The sequence below is a fragment of the Rhinoderma darwinii genome, chromosome 1 (genome assembly GCF_050947455.1).
Source record: "Rhinoderma darwinii isolate aRhiDar2 chromosome 1, aRhiDar2.hap1, whole genome shotgun sequence".
Classification (NCBI taxonomy): domain Eukaryota; kingdom Metazoa; phylum Chordata; class Amphibia; order Anura; family Rhinodermatidae; genus Rhinoderma; species Rhinoderma darwinii.
In genome coordinates, this window is record NC_134687.1 from 523220428 (window position 1) to 523239688 (window position 19261).

The 19261-nt window shown below is 41.8% G+C and overlaps 1 protein-coding gene across 2 annotated transcripts in view; it reads right to left on the reverse strand.

Annotated features, from left to right (window-relative positions):
* FER (FER tyrosine kinase) overlaps positions 1–19261 on the reverse strand; it is a 391744-nt gene that overhangs the window by 194983 nt on the left and 177500 nt on the right. For both annotated transcript variants that reach the window (XM_075836781.1, XM_075836789.1), the window contains exons 12-13: positions 13662–13754; positions 89–292 (exon numbers count right to left, since the gene is read on the reverse strand). In XM_075836781.1, coding sequence (XP_075692896.1) covers positions 89–292; positions 13662–13754 — 297 coding nt within the window. The remainder of the gene's footprint in view (positions 1–88; positions 293–13661; positions 13755–19261) is intronic.

The following is a 19261-nucleotide window of genomic DNA, read 5'->3' on the forward strand; positions in this document are numbered from 1 at the left end:
TGTACATACCAATATTCACACACATGTATATTGTGGAACTTGTACGGTGAACATTCATAAATAATAATAAAGTATCTCACAGACGTACATCGGCAAATTGAATGATAAAATGCCTCCGCTGTGTATCTGAAAACACAGAAAGGACATATTCACCAGGTTTCCCATGGCTCTCTCGCACCAAGAAGTCTCCTTGTTGCTTCAACAGTTCTTGTGCTTCAACTCTTGGTATTGCACCATGGTACCAATCTTGTTCTGACAAAGGTTTCTCGCTGGTTGAAATTACTTCAAAGAACTGGAAGACAACGCATATAAAAACAAAAACATTAAAACAAAAGGAAAGCGGACGTTGAAAGAATACCAATCACCAGAACCCGTTTTATTTAAAAAAAATCAATAGCCCCCAAACAATATTAAAATAACCCACTGCATTAATGACTCGACTCCCTACAGAAGTCTTAACTTTTAGGTTGTGTGATCCCGGCATGACCTACACCTTACAACAACCCACCACGGCACAATACACTGTTAGAATGCAAGATACCACTAGTTAACGCAAGATTTTGCGCCTATGACTAAAAGAGCGCCACCTACTGCATTAACATTGCAGTTAACATATAATATATATACAAGAATAACAAACATTATTGCAGTAGACCACATTCTTTTAGTCAGAGTTACGAGATCTGACGATAGCTAACAAGATCTCGAGTTCTGACAGCGTATGGTGCCGTAATGGCTTGTGGGAAAGTGCAGGGCATGCCAGTATCGCAAGATCCGGAAGTTCGGACACGTGCAGGGAGTCAGGTCATTTACATAATGGTACGCAGTATTTTTTTGTTTATTTTGTTTTAATGAGTAATCTTTAGAAAAATATGCATTTTTTGTGGGCTAGTGATTATTCAAATAAAATCAATAGCTTTTTTTGGTGAAAGGTGCTCTTTAAAGAGGCTCCGTCACCAGTTTATTAATTCCCTAAATAATCTAATATGCGATTTGCTGCTGATAACCACAGTGTGATTTGATTTTTAAAAAAAACGTTTATTATTTGCAAAGTTATGAGCATTTTTCTAATTATGCTAATGCGGCTCTAGTAGCCAAATAGGTGGTCCACAGCCTGAGACATGGCTGTTTGAAGTGATCCCCCTTCCCTCTAGAATGTCTCTCATATGGTGTGAAGTAGCTTCATGCTGATAGGACAGGTCAGAGGCTGTGACGTAGCGTCACCTCAGGAGAATCGCTGCGGTTACCTCCCACTTGTCTAAAAAAGGCTCATTTACATATTTAGAAAAAAGCTCATAACTTTTAAAATAATAAACTTTTTGGGACACCGTTTTCTCTAGCATTATCAGTGTGACAGGACCTAATAGATTAGCTAGGAGATAGGGCATTACTAAAACTAGTGACAGAGTCTCATTAAATAACAATAACATTTTCATCCATTTCTTTCAATGAAGCGGTGTTGGTAATATTGTTAACAAAGCATAAAGTGAACGTCCACCTTTGAACGTAATTTGTTCTTATACTTCAGACTAAATCGCTTCAGAATTTTGCGAGGATTAACCTCTAAATATATCTATATAATGGTCAAATCTTGGTTTGTCTGACAGGGCACCATAGACGGTTGCTACATTCTAAAGGGGCTAAGGAGGTTACTGCATATTGTTTCACTAATTAATTCAATATATACATTATATGCTGTAAGCGCCTACTAGTGGTGGCTGCAGGCAGCCAGAATTTCACCATATAACTATCTATAGGCATGGGATTTGGAGCACCCACTGTGACATCTATCTATCTATCTATCTATCATCCGCACACACCCATCCTAAAAGCGTTATTAAAAAAGATACTTACAATTTAAGGAAAAAATTAACAAAATAGTTTCTCTCTATTGTAATCCAGCCTTTCCACATGTACCTGAAGAATACTGCCATCTTAACATTACTATTTTTCTCATGCAAAACAACAGACCCTGTTGTACAGTAGGTGGTCAACATCTACGTGCTTAGGGTTCAGTGTAACACAGCGGCGCCATTGCTATGTGGAGCACTACATCCCTTTGTCTACAAAAGGACGTCAGTAGAGACAGCGCTGCATCTTGGTCTCCCGCAGTACATAATGCAGCCACAGGCAGTGCTTCTTCCCTGTCTTCTCCTGTGTTGTAAATGAGCTGCAGCGTCTCTCATTAATCCCTACAGCGCTATGCAGTAAAACGTCCTAATAGAGAAGACAGTGAGGAAAAAAACCAAAATATGTTGCCATGTTATATTCCGTTAGGGTGTTAAACGGCATGATCACTGTAGTCTACAACACTTTTCCTGCAGGCAAAAACAACAGAACCCAATGGAAACCTCTCAGACCCTATTAACCCCTTAAGGACGCAGCCTAGTTTGGGCCTTAAGGCTCAGAGCCCATTTTTCAAATCTGACATATTTCACTTTATGTGGTAATAACGTCGGAATGCTTAAACCTATCCAAGCGATTCTGAGATTGTTTTCTCGTGACACTTTGGGCTTCATGTTCGTGGTAAAATTTGGTCGATATATTCAGTCTTTATTTGTGAAAAATTGCAAAATTTAGAGAAAATTTACAAAAAATAGCATTTTTCAGAATTTAAATGCATCTGCTTGAAAAACAGACGGTTATACCACCCAAAATAGTTACTAGTTCACATTTCCCATATGTCTACTTTAGATTGGCATCGTTTTTTGAACATTCTTTTATTTTTCTTGGACGTTACAAGGCTTAGAACTTTACCAGCAATTTCTCATATTCTTAAGAAAATTTCAAAAGCCTTTTTTTGAAGGTGCCAGTTCAGTTCTGAAGTGGATTTGAGGGGCCTATGTATTAGAAACCCCCATAAAACACCCCATTTTAAAAACTAGACCCCTCAAAGTATTCAAAACAGCATATAGAACGTTTTTTAACCCTTCAGGCATTTCACAGGAATTAAAGCAAAGTGGAAATTAAATTTGCAAATTTCATTTTTTCTGCTGAATTTCAATTTTATTCAATTTTTTTTTAGTAACAGAGAAGGTTTTACCAGAGAAACACTACTAAATATGTATTGTCCAGATTCTGCAGTTTTTAGAAATGTCCCACATGTGGCCCTACTGCGCTCGTGGACTAAAACACAAGCCCTAGAAGCAAAGAAGCACCTAGTGCATTTTGAGGCCTCTTTTTTATTAGAATATATTTTAGGCAGCATGCCAGGTTTGAAGAGGCGTTGAGGTATCAAAACAATGGAAACCCACCAGAAGTGACCCCATTTTGGAAATTACACCCCTCAAGGAATTCATTTATGGTTTTTGTTATCATTTTGACCGCACAGTTTTTTCACAGCACCTATTTGAATTGGGCTGTGAAATGAAAAAAATGATATTTTTTCCAATAAAATGTCATTTTTGATCAAATTTTCTTATTTTCACAGGGAACAACATACCCCATTTTGTTGCCCAATTTGTCCTTAGTGCGGCAATACCCCATTTGTGGTGATAAACTGCCGTTTGGGCCCATGGGAGGCCTCAGAAGGGAAGGAGCGCTATGTGTTTGTTGGAGTCCAGATTTTGCTGGATTGGTTTTCGGGTGCCCTGTCGCATTTGCAGAGCCCCAGAGGTATCAAAGCAATGGAAACCCACCAGAAGTGACCCCATTTTGGAAACTACACCCCTCAAGGAATTCATTTATGGTTTTTGTTATCATTTTGACCGCACAGGTTTTTCACAGCACCTATTTGAATTGGGCTGTGAAATGAAAAAAATTATATTTTTTCCAATAAGATGTCATTTTTGATCAAAATTTCTTATTTTCACAGGGAACAACATACCCCATTTTGTTGCCCAATTTGTCCTTAGTGCGGCAATACCCCATTTGTGGTGATAAACTGCCGTTTGGGCCCATGGGAGGCCTCAGAAGGGAAGGAGCGCTATGTGTTTGTTGGAGTCCAGATTTTGCTGGATTGGTTTTCGGGTGCCCTGTCGCATTTGCAGAGCCCCAGAGGTATCAAAGCAATGGAAACCCACCAGAAGTGACCCCATTTTGGAAACTACACCCCTCAAGGAATTCATTTATGGTTTTTGTTATCATTTTGACCGCACAGGTTTTTCACAGCACCTATTTGAATTGGGCTGTGAAATGAAAAAAATTATATTTTTTCCAATAAGATGTCATTTTTGATCAAAATTTCTTATTTTCACAGGGAACAACATACCCCATTTTGTTGCCCAATTTGTCCTTAGTGCGGCAATACCCCATTTGTGGTGATAAACTGCCGTTTGGGCCCATGGGAGGGCTCAGACGGAAAGGAGCGCTATGTGTTTGTTGGAGTCCAGATTTTGCTGGATTGGTTTTCGGGTGCCATGTTGCATTTGCAGAGCCCCAGAGGTATCAAAGCAATGGAAACCCACCAGAAGTGACCCCATTTTGGAAACTACACCCCTCAAGGAATTCATTTATGGTTTTTGTTATCATTTTGACCGCACAGTTTTTTCACAGCACCTATTTGAATTGGGCTGTGAAATGAAAAAAATGATATTTTTTCCAATAAGATGTCATTTTTGATCAAAATTTCTTATTTTCACAGGGAACAACATACCCCATTTTGTTGCCCAATTTGTCCTTAGTGCGGCAATACCCCATTTGTGGTGATAAACTGCCCTTTGGGCCCATGGGAGGGCTCAGAAGGAAAGGACCACCATTTGGCCTACTGGAGCTTTTCTGGTGCTAAGTCATGTGTGCAGAAGCCCCTGAGGTACCAGTACAGTTGAAACCCCCGAGAAGTGACCCCATTTTAAAAACTACACCCCTTAAGACATTCATCTAGAGGTGTAGTGAGCATTTTGACCCCACAGGTACTGTGTAAAAGATAATGCGCAGCAGATGGTGCAGTGTGAGATTTGCAATTTTATATATGTATATGCCATTTCAGTGTCCAATATAGTGTGCCCAGCATGCGCCACCGGAGATATACACCCCTTAAATTGTAATGTGGGTTCTCCTGGGTACGACAATACCCTACATGTGGCTGTTATCAGCTGCCTGGGCATACGGCAGGGCTCAGAAGGGAAAGATGAGGGGGGTAAGCTGTGCGGAGTGCATCAGGGTAAATTGAAAATCAAGGGATGTATGATACATTTTAAAACAATCTTTTATACAGAGCCCTGGTTTTTCGGGACACGTGTCACATTGGTATATTGTGTTCTTCCTTATCCCCCTCTTATAGCAGACTCTGCACCTCTTTTGACTCTTTCCCTTTCCACCGGTTTGGGGACCTTCTCCTGGAAAGTGTTGCCCTGGTACGATGCGCCCCCCCCTCCTGGTCCCTAAAGATTAGATCTTGAAATTCCAGGAAAGTTCCCCTCTGGCCTGCACATCGACGTAGCACATACGCATTGTACAAAGCCATCTGTATGATGTGCCCGGCCAGCTTCTTATACTACACCGCATGGCGCTGTAGGGCTTCAGGACTTGATTTGACAAGTCCATCCCTCCCATGTACCTATTGTAGTCCAGGATGCAGTCTGGTTTGGGGGTGGCCTTTCCTTCATATATCCTAAACCTGTAGGTATACCCTGATGCACTCTCGCACAGCTTATACATCTTCACGCCATACCTTGCCCTCTTACACGGCAGGTACTGGCGGAATTGAACCCTCCCTTTAAAATGTACCAGGGACTCATCAATAGAAAAACACTTCTCGGGGGTGTATGCTTGGGAAAACCGGGCACTGGAACGGTCTAATAGGGGTCTCCGTTTATACAAACGGTCAAAACTGGGGTCATCTCGGAGTGGGCACGGCTCATTATCAGTATAATGTAAGAAGCGAAGTATTGCCTCATTTATTTATTTTTTTAGGTTCCAGTTCATTTCTGAAGTTGCTTTGAGGGGCCCATATATTAGAAACCCCTATCAAACACCCCATTTTAGAAACTAGACCCCTCAAAGTATTCACAACAGCATTTAGAAAGTTTATGAACCCTTTAGGTGTTTCACAGAAATTTAGAGCAAAGTAGAGGTGAAATTTACTCTTTTTATACCATTTTTTTTATAACACAAAAGGATTTATCAGAGAAACGCAACTCAATACTTATTGCCCAGATTCTGCAGTTTAGAGAAATATCCCACATGTTGCCCTCGGGCGGTAATGGACTGAAGCACCGGCCTCCGAAGCAAAGGAGCACCTAGCGGATTTTGAGCCCTCTTTTTTATTAGGCACCATGTCCGGTTTGAAGAGGTCTTGTGGTGCCAAAACATTGGAAACCCCCCAAAAGTGACCCCAATTTGGAAACTAGACCCCTTGAGGAATCCATTGTAGTTTTCATGGGGTGCATGCGGCTTTTTGATCAGTTTTTATTCCATTTTTAGGTGGCGTGGTGACTAATAAACAGCAATTCTACTATTGTTTTTGTATACTTTTTTTTTTACAGCGTTCACCGTGCGCTATAAATGATATATTAACTTTATTCTGCGGGGCGATACGATCACGGCGATACCAGATGTTTATAGTTTTTTTTTATGTCTTATGGTGTTTGCACAATAAAATACGTTTTGTAAACAATCATTCACTTTTTGTGTTACCTTATTCTAAGAGCCATAACGTTTTTATCTTTCAATCAATAAAGCCGTGCGAGGACTTATTTTTTGCGTAACGAACTGTATTTTCCATCAGTACCATTTTTAGGTACATGCGACTTTTTGATCTCTTTTTATTCCATTTTTTGGGAGGTGAAGTGACCAAACAATTGTGATTGTGGTACGGTTTATTAATATTTTTTTTTACGGCGTTCACCGTGCGGGATAAATAACAAAATAATTTTGTAGTTCAGGCCGTTACGGACGCGGCGATACCAATTATGTATAGTTTATTTGTTTGTTTATATATTTTTATTAATAATAAACGCCTGATAAGGGAAAAAGTGGGACTTTTACTTTTATTACTTTTAAAACTTTTATTTTCTTATTTTTACACATCTTTTTTTAACTTTTTTTTTACTTTATTACTTTGTCCCACTAGGGGACATGAGGGCAGGAGGCCCTGATCGCTATTCTAATACACTGCACTACATGCGTAGTGCAGTGTATTAGAACTGTCAGCTACTCACTGACAGCAAGCATAGTGGGTCCTGACGTTGTCAGGACCCACTAGGCTTCCGTCTATGGCATAGCCGGACGCCATTGTTTGGTGTCCGGTTGCCATAGTCACCATCGCCGGCCGCTATCGCGTAGCAGGCCGGCGATGGCAGCTTAACCCCTAAAAAGCCGCGATCTCTATAGAACGCGGCTTTTAAGGGGTTAATCAGCGGGGACACAGCGATCGGTCCCCGCTGTAGGAGCTGTGACAGCTGCTGAACAAGACAGCAGCGTCACAGCTCCTGTATGTGTCGGGAGGACGGCCGAAACGGCCGTTACTCCCGAGACGTACTATTACGGCATGGAGCGCGAACGATACAGCTGCCATGACGTAATAGTACGTCAAGGAGCGGGAAGGGGTTAAGTGGGACCCGTCAGACTAGTAATGTTTCCATTGATAACAGAACCCATGATTGGGGTGTGAACCGAGCCTTTACTAGATATACTTTACGTTTCAACTTCTCACCGTTTATCAAGATTTCTTAACAGGATATATAACAAACTAAAGGCTGGAAACCCAACCGGACCATGTCCTGGTCACACAGCTGAAGTTATCGGTGCAATGTAACTTCATAAACAGAAGGAGTAGAGTCTACAGAAGAGATTAGCCTGAAATTCAAGAAAGTAGAGAAAATGTGCTGCTAGCTATAGAAGCAATTATATAAAGGAACAGATGTCATTAAGAAAAGGGGTTTGGATAAATATCTAAAAGAATTTGGGCCAGGATTGGCACCTTTGCTCCCCCTGCTCCTCAGGACCGACAGACTAAGGGCCTGTTCACATCTCCGTTTGCTTTCCGTTCCGGGGTTCCGTCTGAGGTTTCCGTCGGGTGAAACCCGCAACGGAAAGTGAAACTGAAACCACAACTTCCGTTTCATTCACCAGTGATATCAATTGTGACGGAAACATCGCTAAGGCCTCGTGCACACTTCCTTCACCGTTTTAGCAGACGTTTTTGACGGATCCGTGTGCCCATTTTAGCGGCCCTGTGGTTTCCGTGTGCACTCCGTTTTTCAGTTTCTGAGCGCCGAGCATGGTACTGTCCAGGGTGCTGAAAGAGCAGGGTTGTTCAGCGCTAGTCACTGTACAGGGTGCTGAAAGAGTTAATGTGCTGCACTGATTGGCGGTAACTCTTTTAGCACCCTGGACAGTGACTAGCACTGAAGAATGACCATGCTCGGCGCTCGCAAAATACAATTTTAACGAAATAAAAAAATCAGTTCATACTTACCCAGAACTCCCTGCCTTTTCCTCCTGTCCGGCCTCCTGGGATGACGTTTCATCCCACGTCACCGCTGCAGCCAATCACAGGCTGTAGTGGTGGTCACACAAGACTGGATGACGTCAGAAGGCCGGCTTCCAGGGATGACGCTTCATGGCCTCTGCAGCCAATCACAGGCTGCAGTGGCCACATGGACTGCAGCGTCAAACAGGAAGGTCGGACTGGAGGAAGGAGAGGGACTCGTCACCAAGACAACGACCGGGGTACGTATGAACTGCTTTTTATATTATTTTTATCAGCAGCCTCTACTCTCTATCAGTGCTGGATAGAGAGAAGTGGCTGCCAATTAGTGTAATATCTCTAATGTACTTCTGCCCGCCCGGCCGTTGCTAAGCAACGGCTCCGTCACACACGGACGGCACACGGATGCCTTCCGTGTGCCCTCAGTTTTTTTGACGGCCCCATTGACTTGCATGGGCCTCACGGTCACGGAATCTTGTACCAAAGTAGGACATGCTCAACTTTTGTCGGAACGGAGCAACGGGACCGTCAAAAAAAACTGAAGTGTGCATGGCCCCATTGAAATTAATGGGTCAGGGTGCATGAATGGGTCAGGTTGCCAGCCGTCAGAAAAACGGCTAGCACCCTGAAGAAAAAGACTGAAGTGGGCATGAAGCCTAATGGTTTCCATTTATCACCGTTCCGTCAGATTTCAGTTTTTCCGACGGAATCAATAGCGGAGTCGGCTGCGCTATTGATTCCGTCGGAAAAATGGAAATCTGCCGGAATGGTGACGATTGGAAACCATTAGCGATGTTTCCGTCACCATTTATATCAATGGTGACTGAAACGGAAGCTGTGGTTTCAGTTTCACCCGACGAAAACCTCAGACGGAACCCGGGAACGGAAAGTGAACGGTGATGTGAACAGGCCCTAAGGGAAGCTGTGAAAACAGTTGCAGGTGGATTTGAGTTTAAAGGCCAGTTCACACTGAGTTTTTTTGACACATTTTTTGACGCGGAAAACGCGTCGGAAAACACGCCAAAAAACGTCCGAAAATGCCTCCAATTGATTTCAATGGGAGGCGGAGGCGTTTTTACCTGCGAGCAGAAAAACCATCTCGTGGTAAAAAGAAGCGACATGCCCCATCTTGAGCCATTTTCCGCCTCAAAAACCCCATTGAAATCAATGGGAGATGTAAATAAACGCGTTTTTTGAAGCTTTTTTTTTGCCGCAATTTTCGACGCGTTTTTTGGCAAAAAACGCTCATGGTTACTCCTTCTTTCTGTTGGATAGCTAAAAAAAGCCTAAAAAAACGCGGCAAAAATTGCAGCAAAAAAACCTGGAGCGGATTTTTCCAGGCAGAATTTTCTGCCTGCAAAAAACTCTGTGTGAACATAAGGTGGTGAGCTGTGACGTTTGTTGTAAACATACTGGGAATCATGGATTAAGGAGTCGGTTTAATGACCAGTACAATTTGTAATACCATTTCGGATACGAATACCCATGCTATGTTGTTGTGCCATTTAACCCCTTATTGACCACAAATACGCCTTTTCACGACGGTTTACGAAAGGGCCTTAGGCTAGGCCGTCGCCTTTTCACGGCGGCTCAGTTTAAGTCCTGCAGGGGTGTCCCATGCAGGCTGGAGCGAGTGCTCGGCTGTCTAATGACATGGGCTCCTGCTCCAACAGCCGCGATCAAAGTTTACTTTGATTATGGGCATTTAACCCATTATATGCCGCTGTCAATTGCGACTGCAGCATTTAAATTGTTTACAGAGGGAGGGAGCTCCCTCTGTCACCCATCGGCGGCCTGCAAATGCAATCGCGGGCCTCTGACGGGCTGTCATGGCAGCCGGGGGCCTGATAAAAACCCCAAGGTCTGCCCTGGGCATATGCCTATTAAGACGCGAAAGAGGCACGTCCTAATAGATTGCCTGTAAGTTTTACAATGACAGGCAACAATGCTTTGGTATACTAAGTATACCAAAGCATTATAGCAGTGATCTAAAGATCTCATAGTAAAGTCCCTTAGTGGGACTAAAAAAATAAGTAATGTGAAATAAAAATTAATAAAAATTACAGTAAATAATAAATAAAACCATTTTTTTCCATAAAAAGTGGCTTTATTTAGTAAAAGTGTATAAAATAAATGAAAGTACACATATATGGTATTGCCGGGACCGTAATGACCCAAACAATAAAGTTAATATGTAATTTAAGCCATAAGGTGAACACGGTAAAAAAAGACACAAAAAACATAGGCGAAATTGATCTTTTTTTCCATTGCCCTCCAAAAAAGTCAAAATAAAAGGTAATCAATAAGTTCCATGTACCCCAAAACAGTACCAACCAAAACGACGTCTTATCCCGTAAAAAAACAAGCCCTCCTATCACTACATTGACTGAAAAATAAAAAAATCACAGCTCTTGGAAAGGGACAATGCAAAAACAAATAATTTTAGTTCAAAAGTGTTTTTATTGTGCCAAAGTCGTAAAACCTATACATATGTGGTATCGTCGTAATCGTACCGACCCATAGAATAAAGGTAACGTATTATTTACGCCGCACAGTGAACGGCGTGAATTTAAAAACGCATAGAACAATGTCGGAATTTCAGGGGTTCTCTCTTTTTTTGGGGGGGGGGGAATAATGTTAATAAAAGTTAATCAAAAAATGATGCGTACCCCAAAATGAAAAGAACAACTAATCCCGCAACAAAACAAGCCCTCATACAGCTATGTCAATGGAAAAATAAAAAAGTTAGAGATCTTTAAATGCGAATATAGAAAACGGGAAAAAATAGCTTGGTCATTAGGGATTAAAATAGGCTGGTCACTAAGTGGTTAAAGACACAATTTTAACATAATGCTTTTTAATTGAAGCCCATGGACCAGCAGGGTTATACGAGCCATCTTTATTGCTGCCTGTATGGTGATTACATCTCTATATTACTTTGTAAGATAGTAACAGTTTATATCATGCCATAACTTTCTTATCAGTTCTCATTTCATCGCTTCGCTGTTAATTGCTGACTTCACACTGTGCACCTCTCATTCAGTTCAGCTGAAAACAGCCCACGGGTTTCATTTCAACTACAAAAAGAAAGATTCTGTGCCTTTTGAACATAAAAAATACTGGTGTAGGGGTGAAGGGAATGTAAATAAACAGAACAAAAGCACACAAGCCATCCTCGGAGCTATTTCTATTTCATCCAGTTCTATCACATGCAGGCAAGCAGATCTTTTAAAGCTTAAGTTTTCAGATTATTTGCATACTGTACAGTTAAATACTTAGAGAACTGTGAGGAACGCATATAAAATAGTCAGCAGCTAGGGGACAAATACTTCAATATTAAACCACGTGTAAGGTAGTAATGCTGAGGCTCAGAACGGAGAGCAGCGTGATACAATTTTAGTATAGAAACTATAGAAAATAAACGTAGAATATACTAAAAAAAAATATGGTGACACTTCTAGGACCACTATAGCTGTATTTAAAAGGATCCTGACATACATAAAATTGGGAACGACCCAGCAGATCGAATGTAATTGTCTCTGACGTATATCGTCAAAATTCCTCTGTGTACGGGTTATTTAAAGTAGAAAACTAATTTTACAACTGATATAATTTCAAATGTAAAATAATTAGGCTTGTTTACATCTGCATTGGCTTCGTGCTGTGCTATTCCTCCCATAATTCTGAAAGGTCGACATAAAGAAGAGGGGCACTGACCAAATGAAAAAAAGACAAATTAAGGCTACAGCTTCTAGAAAGGGCACAGTGTTGAAAGAATACCGGGAGTGATGACCTCATGCTTAATATGTGCGAGATGAGTTCCTAAAATACCTTATCATGGGAAAATGAATTATAGCAAAAGTTTACAATAGCGAGGGGAGTGCAAAGGGTGAAATCTGCGTAAAAAACCACAGAAAAAAAATCTGCAAAGACAAGCAGATCACAGGGGCCCAGCAAATGTTTGCCTTGTATTCCTGTTTTCATCGACATCTCAGAACCTTGAAAACTGAAAGCCGTACTTAGAGGGATTTTCCCACAAACACATGTATCCCCTATCCACAGGATGGGGGTACATGTGTGATCTCTAGGGGTCCTACTGCTGGGACCCCCAGCGATGAAGAGAATGGGGGAACAATAGTCCCCTGATGTGCTCCATGAGAATGGAGTGTTGCTGCACATGCTCGAACAGCGCTTCATTCATTTCCATTTGACTTCCAGGACCGCTGTTTCAGTCAGTTCCATAGAAATGACTGGAGCGCTGGTCAAGCATTCGCAGCAGTTCTCCATTTTCATGGAGTATTTCGAGGTACTTTCGGTGCCCCGTTATCATCGCTGGGGGTCCCAGTGGTCGGACCCCAGCGATCACACATGTATCCGCTAACTTGTGGATATGGGATACATTTGTTTTGTGGGAAAACCCCTTTAATGTAAAAATGAGGGCCTACATTTTTCAGCTCAACACACCTTCGACAAGAGACAACATAGGGCTGCATGACGTAGACCGCTACATTAAGCCACCCATCTTAGGTATCATTTCCACAAAAACCCTAAATGAACCAGATCTCAGGTATTAGATTAGCTTGTTGCAAGCACAAGTCACTGTTGTACCATGAAACTTTATTAATTGACATTAGTAAATGCTAAACCGAACATCAAAATCATGTTTCCACATTACAACATATTTAGTGTGACGAGATCGAATACTCTACTCGCAGGGTAGCCTACCGTCACAGTATGCGAATAACAGAATTTTTTCCTATAAGACAATCTGCTATTAGGGTAGCACATAGTGTGCCCTAACAGCAGGCAAACTGAGCAGACAGCCCTGGTTTCCTTTCTAGGTCCCAGGGCTGACTGCAGAGGGATTCCTCGGGCATCGATTACATCACCTGGTTTCCAGTGACGGGATCAAAGAGAGGAGTTCCAGTTGATCATGCCGCGTTCACAGACCGTGGTGATCAAAGGGTTAAACAGATGTGGTTGGAAATTTTTCAGAACCCAGCTGCGTTCAGAAGGCTGCTCTAAGTTCAGGAGCTGTAAATTACAGCTCCTGCTTAGAGAATGAGCACTCCCTGTTGCGCTCAGCAAAAAAGACGTCGCTGTATACGAAGGACGGCACTGCCTGCCCTCAAAAAAATGTGGGTGGTCATTAAGTTAAAACATGAAGTAGATCATTAAAAAGTACATTAGAGTGGTTTTCCCCTGATGGGCATTTATGGCATATCTAACCAATGTGCCATAAATGCTGGTCAAATGAAAGCCCCAAGTCTAAGTCTAACTAATAACTTACCGAGGAAGATCCAAGCATCGATTTAGGAGATCGTATAATTCCAGCTATTGAATGGCGTAACGTATCAAACTTTGACACCCGTTCTTTTTTGTCCTGAAATGAAAAAAATATATATATATATATTTATGTTAAAAATACATAAACAAACATAATTACACAAGGAATTGGACTTATAAAAGACTTGATGTTAGTTGGAGCAATATATAGTAAAAAGACACACTAGCTTTAAATATTAACATTCGCCAGGAATGGCTACTTTTTCCTTATTCAAATCGTCGGAGAAAATCCGCAGGTCTCTTTTATATTTTGTAGGTTGTCTCTACTCCAATTACACAACAATTATATGAGAACGAAGTTCCGTCACAATGACCATCTGCACAATAGATAGCGGAGGGGCAGTGTTAGTGTTTGAATGTGGATCATTTCTGGATAAATATGGATATATGTATATAACAATTCTATTACCTTGCTCAGTATTTCACTATCATAGACACAAGAGACTATAACAGCCATTTATTTTCTATAAATTCTGCTAGTGTCTTTAATGTGCATAAAAAAAATGTACTGTTTTTAGAGAGGATGAAAATGATCTAATTAGAAATCAAACCAATAATAGAATTACTAAACGTATAACTGAACTATATTAGCATAACACTAATGAAATTGAGAGGACGCCAAGACACCCTGCATACTATAAAACCCATTAACTATCAATTAATTAGTTGCTAATGTTTGTTAACAGGTGTCTTTGCCAGAAGTTATAAACAAAAAATACATTATGACAAATCATATGCTATTAAATGTACAACTATAAAGTAGAATGCATTGTTCATCATCACCGATAAAGAGGAGCTGCAGTGTTTTGGCTGTATTAGGTGTTAGAAAGAACACAAGTCTGTCTCCATTCTACCCCGTCCTGTTGGAAGGCTTGAAGAATATTTTTATTCTAAAGTTTATATATCAAACTAAAGATTTTAAAATGATAGATTTTATGTAAATAGGGCCCAACTCTTTCGCGGTCAGGACAAATGTCACTCTTTTGACATGTACACATAAAATCCAAATGGTAAAATTCTTAGTAAACTTCCATACCTATATATTTTCAGAAGGTAGACTCCTAGCACGTCATTGACCCATTCCCGACAGCAGCCATTTTTAAAATTTTCATTATTTCCTCCCCAACTACGCAAAGGGATAGCTTTTTATTTTTCCGTCGATATAGCCATATGCGGGCTTGATTTTTGCAGAGGAGTTGTAGTTTCTATGGCACCATTTATTGTACATTATAATGTACTAGCAAATGGGGAAAAAATCTTTGTGGGGTGAAAAATGAAAAAAAAAAAAACAACGATTCAGTCATTGTTTTTTGTGCTCCGTTTTTTATGGCGTTCACCATGCAATTCAAACGACATGTTAACTTTATTCTGCGGGTCAATATGATTACTGCGATACCAAATTTATATAGTTTTTTTTTTTTACGTTTTACTACTTTTACAAGGAAAATACGAACTTTTGTAAAAATGTCATTTATTCCGTGCTGCCAAATTCTGAGAGCCAGAACGTTCTTATTTTTCTGTCGATTGAGCGGTATGAGGGCATATTTTTTGCAGGACGAGCTGTAGTTTTAAATGCTCCCATTTTGTGGTACATGCAAGTTTTTGATCACTTTATTCCATTTTGTTGTGGGAGATGAGGTGACCAAAAAAACTGCAATTCTGGCGCTTTACTTTTTTTTACTTTTTAGGTCCCCAGGCTGCCATGCCAATAATCTGCACCCTGCGATCACATCGCGGGGGGTCCGACAGGCTGTCTGGGCACGCGGCCCCTCTTTCTAACGGTTAAGACGTTAAACGAGGAGGATCGGCCTCAAGCGCGATCCCGCTCGTTACATTGTCAACATACAGCTGGCACCCGCGTTGTATGAAGCGGGTCATACACTTATACGTCAAATGGCGGGAAGGGGTTAAAATCCAACTCAGCACTTTATACACACAGGTGCCTTCATACAGTTTTGGGACAAATGTAATTTTTCGTCAAAAATATTAAAAAATTCACGTTTAACAAAAAACTTGGCCTAAGCTGAAAATTAGACACTCAGCCCCAAAAAACTAATGTTGAAGATGTGAAGCGTTCATACAGGTCACTTATGTCTGTATGAAATATCATTAAATCAACGAAACTGAAGTGATTAAAAATCTGGTTTTAGGCTGAATATGTAAAGAAAAATATTGAATAAAATTTACAATCTACAATTAAATATTTCTTGAAAGAAAACAACCTGATGGTTTAAGTTGTCTTAACGTGCCATGACAAACTTCATGTAACTTTGTGACAAATACAAATTTAAAAAAAATGAAATAAACAAATACTCCTATCTAATAAAATATGACATATTGCTAATAAATGCCATCACTTTATAATCTGCAGCGGGTCAAACTTCTGGGACCTCCACTGATCCTCAAAATGAAGGGGCCACAGCGCTTGTTTCACGGTACAGTGGCGCTTTCAGTCACCCGGCTGTGCAGCAGGTAACTGGAACACAAGCCTATTGAAGTAAATGGGGCCTTGCTGCGGTTCCCTGAACAGTGGGTAGGTAGTCGTTATATAGGGAAAATCAGTGAAGGGGACGCATCTCTAAATCAGTGCTACGGCCCCTTGATTTTCAGGATTAGTGGGGGTCCAACCAATCATAAAGTGATGGTATATCCTAGGAATAGGCTTTTACTTCATTAGATAAAAGTGACCCTTTAATGCATTTTTTTTTATATTTCTATTTAAAAGAACATGCATGCAATCCCCTCCATCGTATGAGAGTTACGGAAAGAGCTGAGCAAGTTGGGCAAATGCACCCAATAGGGTCAATCTGCGGGAGATACAAACATAAAAAAATACGTCTAATATACTTGACGTTAAAATTCTGCAGCAGTCCGTCCGTCCCCTTGGCTCCCTGTTAGGCCTGTGTACACATTAGGCTTAAGTGATGTTGTGTGGTCGTATTTGCCAGTCACTGAAGGCCGCAGCTATGTTTTGTCCATATTGACGCAATATCCCATAGCAGCAATTGGATTTTGCAAAAGTGGACACATCATCACAGAGGTCTACGTACATACAGGTCCCAAGGTACTGGCAGAGCAAAACCATAGCCAAATTTTAATGGTAAGGCCAAATTTACATGGCAATATTTTTATCAATATCGTGTATGAGTATTTGGAAGCAAAAACTAGGAGTGGGTCCAAAACATGGAAGAGGTGCAAACCTTTCCATTATGCTTTCTCTGTGTAGGTTGAACTCCTGGTTTCGGCTTACAAATACTAAAGCAAAATACTGATTAAAACACTGCCGTGTGAACGTGACCGAAGTATAACTCAGGGGCGTAGCTAGGAGGCGGCAGGCGGGGCTCGTGCCCCGGGCGCAACTAAGAGAGAAGGTAGGGGGGGTGCCAGGCTGAGTGCAGAGAGCTGCACCTACCATGAGGCAGGATGAACTGCTGGTCTCTGGCGACAGCCTTCAGCATTGTGTGGGGGCGGCAAAAGAGAGGCCACCCACACGCTGTAAGCATTGGACCAGTGTGCTGGTTAAAACCTCACTTGCTGCATCACACAGGACTTCTTTCTCCGCCCTGCATGTCCCTTCTCTGCTCCAGCTGTTCTATCATTAGAAGTCAGCAGTCGGGGACAAGCAGGGGGGAGGGGGAGGAAGTCTGCACAGACAGGACAGGCAGAAAGCAGGTCAGGGAAGTTCACATCAGGCTCTCCTCCTGTAACATCGGCTGAAGCACTGATAACAGAGCCTGGTGTGCACTCTGCCCGACCTCCTCTCGGGGCAGCACTGTATCTGCAGGCTCTCTTCCCCTCCTCCTCCTCCTGATTACTGAACTCCAGGCAACCATTACTGCTGACCTATGAGGAGGCTCCAACTACTGGACCAGACTGTCTGCATGTGAATGAAAAGTCCAGCTACCTACAAAAGGTAAGTGTTTATAAGTGTGTATTCTGTTTGTTTGTCTATCTGTGTCTGTCTGTATCCTATCTATCTATCCATCTCATATCTATCTATCTCATTTCTATTTATCTCATATCTATTTATCTCATATATATCTCATATCTATCAAATTCAAAGAAGCTTTATTGGCAGGACCAAATACATATTAGCATAGCCAAAGCAAGTAAGAAGTAAGGGAATGAGGGATAGGGACTGAGGGATTGGGGGATAGGGACACATCTAGGGTCGGGGTTATACAAGTCCATGGCATATCATGTCTCTCTCAGTCTATGGCATGCAGTGACATATTGTGCCGCTGTGCCCACTGTGTTTTCCTCTTCACCCAGCAGGATGTCTAGTTTCTCTTCCTCTTCCATGGAGCTGAAGTCCGGTAGCTTGTTTAAAGCTTCCTGATTGGTTGATTTCTAGGCCCAGGTAGGTGTACCTGTCGGTCGCTGTAAGTGTGGCATTATTTAGTGTGAGGGTTGGGTTCCTGGGGGATTTTGAGTTTCTCCTCTGGAACACCATGATGTTGGTTTTCTATGCATTGATGGGTAGTGCCCATGTGGAGCTGAATTTTTCTAGGATTTGCAGGCTGTCTTGGAGACCTTTCTCGGTTGGTGATAGCAGCAGAAGGTCATCTGCATACAACAGAAATGTCACCTGGGTGTCATGGAGGGTGAGACCTGGTGCTGAGGAGGATTCCAGAGCTGTGGCCAGTTCATTGATGTAGATGTTGAAGAGCGTTGGACTGAGGCTGCAACCTTGTCGGACTCCTCGGCTCTGCTGGAAATCAGCCGTTCTTCTCCCGTTCACCTTCACGCTGCATCTGTTCTCTGTGTAGGAGCTTCTGATGTCATCATAGGTTTTACCTCCTATTCCACTCTCCAGCAGTTTCAGGAATAGGCCCGGGTGCCACACTGAGTCGAAGGCCTTCTTAAAGTCCACAAAACAGGTGTAACTCTTCCCATGCTTTGTATTGTGGACCTGGCTCTTGATGAGGCTGCGCAGGGTGTAGATGTGGTCAGTGGTACGGTGGTTTGGCATGAACCCAGCTTGGCTTTGGTTGAGGACATTGTGCTGGGTGAGGTAGCAGAGGATTCTCTTGTTCAGGATGCTGTTGAACAGTTTCCCCAGGTTGCTGCTGACACATATCCCTCAGTAGTTGGCTGGGTTGTACCTGTCCCAACTCTTGTGGATTGGTGTTATAAGGCCTTGGTTCCAGATTTGAGGGAAGTAGCCGGCACTCAGCACCATATTAAATAGTTTTACTATTGCGGCCTGTATTTTATAATTTCTGGTGAGATTCCATCTAGGCCGCTGGATTTTTTACAACTTATGTCTGAGGCTCTCTCTGTTACTTCTTGCAGTGTTATTGGTGTATCCAGGGGGTTTTGAGAATCTTTAAGTGTTTCCTCCATCGCCTTCAATTTTGATATTATTTGTTTTTGTTCTTGGCTTTGTTCTTCTTTCGGGATATCTTTGTAGAGGTCCCTGAAATATTGGAGCCAGAAGTTGTCATTTGGTGGAGATGTGCCTTTGTTTTTTCTTTCGGAGGTGGGTCTTGTATTGCTTCTGTATGTTGCTGTAGGCCTCCTTCAGACCGGTGTTTTTTGGGT